The following is a 3,852-nucleotide window of genomic DNA, read 5'->3' as shown; positions in this document are numbered from 1 at the left end:
TCTTTCTCTCCTCCACGATTTAGGTTAGATGGGAGAAGTAAAGATAAATGAATGTTTCTCCCCCTTTAGTCTTATTTATAAAAAATGGACCTTGGGTCCTTTAAGTTAAATGGGTCAAGAGCTAAATGGGTTGATCCAAGTTAAATGGGTCATTAAGCCAAATGGGTTCTTTAAGTTAAGTGGGTCACCCAAATTAAATGGGTACTCTAAGTTAAATGGGTCACCCAAGTTAAATGGGTACCTTAAGTTAAATGGGTCAACCCATTAGTCCTAAATAGGAAAGAAGTCTATCAAAGGGGGTCTATTAAAGGGTGGGATCCACATAATAATGGAACACAAGTCCCTCACACGTTTCCCGAGATAAGTGGGACCCGCAAATAAAATTTTTCCAACTCAATTAAAATAGCCCAGGCGGTCCAAACCTTGACCCACACTTCGAGGGCATCAAGAAAAAGGATAAATAAATAAAATTAAGGGCTAGAACTTACTTTTTCCTTGTCATGGTTTGTCTCCCATGACCCCGAATAGTTTTCTCATAGGTAAACCCGTACTGTGGTCAATAATTTTATAGCTGGGTTTAACCATCATCAAGAACAGGTCACCAGCATATATGACAGTGATAATTACATGTCACGGGGAAGAAATGATAATTAATTATGATCCGGGGTGCGGGTATAACATTATATGTTGGATAGTCTGAGCACCTATTGCCTGTGGAGGTGGGAGAGGCCAGGTCAGGGGTAGTGATGGCTATCGGGGTCTGCCATTGGGTGACCGGATGGTTTCTACCGACCTAGGCTCCCGTGTGATAATTGAGGTTTCACTGGGGCGATAAGTTAAGCGACTCTCAGTGTCTCCCAAGTTATCACAGTAGCATACACTTGACTTATAGAATTGTGTGTTAGGTGGAAAATGAATCTAACATTAGCATGCATCATTCTGCTTGAAATTATTTGTGTGTATGTATGTGCATTCCCCTTTGCTCCCTCACTAGCTAGTGTAGCTAACCCCGTTGCGCAACCCCTTTTAGTTGATATGCAGGTAATTTCTTGATGAGCACCATTGGATGCGAATCAAGTGGAGCCGGTGGCTGTGACTTGGATGTAGATGTACACCCAAGAATGGTACCCTAGTGGTGATTATTTATTATTTAATTTTTGTACTCATCCACAATCATGTATAAACTTTATGTTTAACTATAAAGAGAGAAATGAATGGTTACAAATATTGAGATTGTACTATGTGTTATCATTAGAGAACCGATGCTGTATAATTCACATGATTTGATTTAATTTTGCTTCCGCTAACTCTGTGATTGGAACAATTTATTCCATTTGGTACGTTTCTTGCTGTTATCACGATTGATGACAGAGTGGGCTGTGGCTTGGGACATTGTATCTGTGATCCTGGTAGGTATTGGGATGACACGTGTTGTCCCAGTCACCCTCTATTTAATGTAAAATATCTTCATCGGAATGGGGGCATGACACATAGAGTCTAAGGGTACCCTTGGTCTAAATTTTAAACCAAGGCCAGACTTAATTCTAGAATGACAGGAGTAGTGGTTGATTGGAGTGGTCGATCCAATCGACCAGAGTGTAATATCCTGGAATAATAAGGAAATTAATTTAACGCTTTATCTATTATGTAGATCCTATAGAAAGTGACGGAAGGATGATCGGATTTCTGAGAATGCCCTGAGAACATTTTGGCCTTGAGACAGCTAATCAGGGGTTAGTACTTTTGCCTAAAATAATATTTTTACTGACTTTTAAGCCAAAATAAGTCCGTACATAGTCAAGGTTAGTTCCCAGGAACTAATTTCTAGAAGTTTTACCAAAAAAGGTAAAAATGTCATTTCAGTGTTTTTTGGAGAGAGAAGCTAAAAAGGGTATTTTTAGAAATTTTGACAATAAATAATTTAATAAGTAAATTAATAATTAATCTAATAAATTTTCACTATTTGAATAATACATTAATTTCTAATTAATACAACCAAACAAAAAACTGGTCTAGTTCTAGTGTGAACGGGCCTAACATTTGTGGGCTTAATAAAGTACAATTTAACTATTCTAGCTTAATAAAATAACATTATTTTAAAGAATTTATGCTTAGATGATTTACGTAGACTATGTTTTTTTTTTTTAGGGAAAAAGAGCTTTAATAAATAAGGAATCAGACTAAAATAGGGTTACAATCTTTGGTATCTTCTTCCTCTGGCATCTTCCCCAACAAGGCAGGCAAGAGCCGGAGGAAGGCAATTGGTACTAAGAAGGATCTCCTGGTCCGAATGCAAGAAGCTTGCCAGAAAATCCGCACAGAAGTTTGCTTCTCTAGCAACGTGCGCAAAAGTGCAACAGGAGAACTTCTCTTTAAGGCACAAAATATCTTCTAACAGCTCCAGGCAGTGCCAAGGAGTATGGAAAGAACCCTTAATCATTTGAATGGCACATAGGGAGTCCGATTGAACGTGAATCCGAGGACAACCAAGAGAGTTGGCCCTACGGAGACCACATCGGATAGCTTCCAACTCCATGCGCATAATGTTGGTATCCCTGAACCCACCTGCAATAGCAAAAATGACTCTTCCCATGCGATCACACGCCATGGCACCATAACCGCCACGACCATCCATCACCGAGCCATCACAGTTAATGGCCATGCAATTGGAAGGAGGCCGCAACCAGGAATGAAAAGAAGGGCGCTGAAGAGTGAACTGCACTTTGATCCTCCACCGATGAAAGAAGTCACGAGTGGCGCTGCTATCAGGAGCGACAGCAACTGAACCAGAAAACCGGCCTCTAGTGTCCCCAATTATCTGGCACAGAACTTTCTCAAAAGATGACTCTTGCTGCTTGAAGATTCTACTGTTCCTTTCACTCCAAATTCGATACACCATGACGCTGAAACTGAATCTTCTAACCTTATTAAGGAGAGAATCACCAGTGAAGTGATTAGTGGTCCATTGCACCACATTAGGCCAAGACAGAAGGGCGGGAAGAGCAAAACCATTCAGAAGAAGAACCCTCTGCCAAATATGGTTAGAGAAAGGACTCTTGAAGAATAGGTGGTTCAAATCCTCATTGCCTGTGTTGCACAATGGACAAGTTGTGTCTGTAGCCAAGCCCCAAGCCGCAAGTCTGCTCTTGGTGGTGAACCGACCTACTATAGCAAGCCAAACAATAAAAGAGAACCGGGTCTGAGAATAGGGGAACCACACCAGCTTATACCACGCAACCGGATCTCTACGAGCTCTAATGGAGTCCCACTCCAATTTCAGCGGAAAAACCCCCTTCAGATTTGCACACCACATGATCGTATCAGAAGAAAGCCTCCCATGGATTCTAGTAGTAGAGATCTCTGTCCATCTACTATGAGTACTCGGGTCTGCAACGTCCTCAGCCCACTGATCCCCATCCACAATAAGGGAGTCAACCGAAGTATACATGCACCTACCCATGGCCTCCGAAATCAGCATACCTAGTTGGTAGATAGGGCCATTGGCCAACCAGGGATCAAACCAAAGATTGACATCACGACCCGAATTGAGAAGATATCGAATATTGGGCATGGAAGTTGGTCGAAGCTAAAAGATAACCTTGAGCGAGCGAGCGCAGTGCACAAGAACTGTGGCTGACCAGAAACTATGCCTCTTAAGCCATCTATATTTAACAAAGTGCACCCAAGCAGTGTCGTAATTCGCGACAATGTGCCACACTTGATGCATAAGAGGCGCACATTCCACTCACCAAGCTTACGCAGGCCTAGTCCCCCCTCTTTCTTGGGGCTGCAAATGGTATCCCAGGCCAGTTCATACATCCCCTTATTAGAGTTTCCCCACTGTAGAAATCA

The 3,852-nt window shown here is 41.9% G+C and overlaps 1 protein-coding gene across 1 annotated transcript; it reads right to left on the bottom strand.

The window, feature by feature from the left end:
* Positions 1-2,191: 2,191 nt before the first annotated feature.
* On the bottom strand, positions 2,192-3,460 carry LOC122651604. Its single transcript, XM_043845055.1, has one exon. The coding sequence runs from the start codon at positions 3,458-3,460 to the stop codon at positions 2,192-2,194; it is 1,269 nt and encodes a 422-aa protein (XP_043700990.1).
* Between the last annotated feature and the right edge of the window lie 392 nt (positions 3,461-3,852).

Source organism: Telopea speciosissima, chromosome 1 (assembly GCF_018873765.1).
Source record: "Telopea speciosissima isolate NSW1024214 ecotype Mountain lineage chromosome 1, Tspe_v1, whole genome shotgun sequence".
In the NCBI taxonomy this organism is placed as follows: domain Eukaryota; kingdom Viridiplantae; phylum Streptophyta; class Magnoliopsida; order Proteales; family Proteaceae; genus Telopea; species Telopea speciosissima.
Note: the sequence above shows the minus strand (reverse complement) of the source record. Positions and strands in the feature narration are given on the sequence as shown.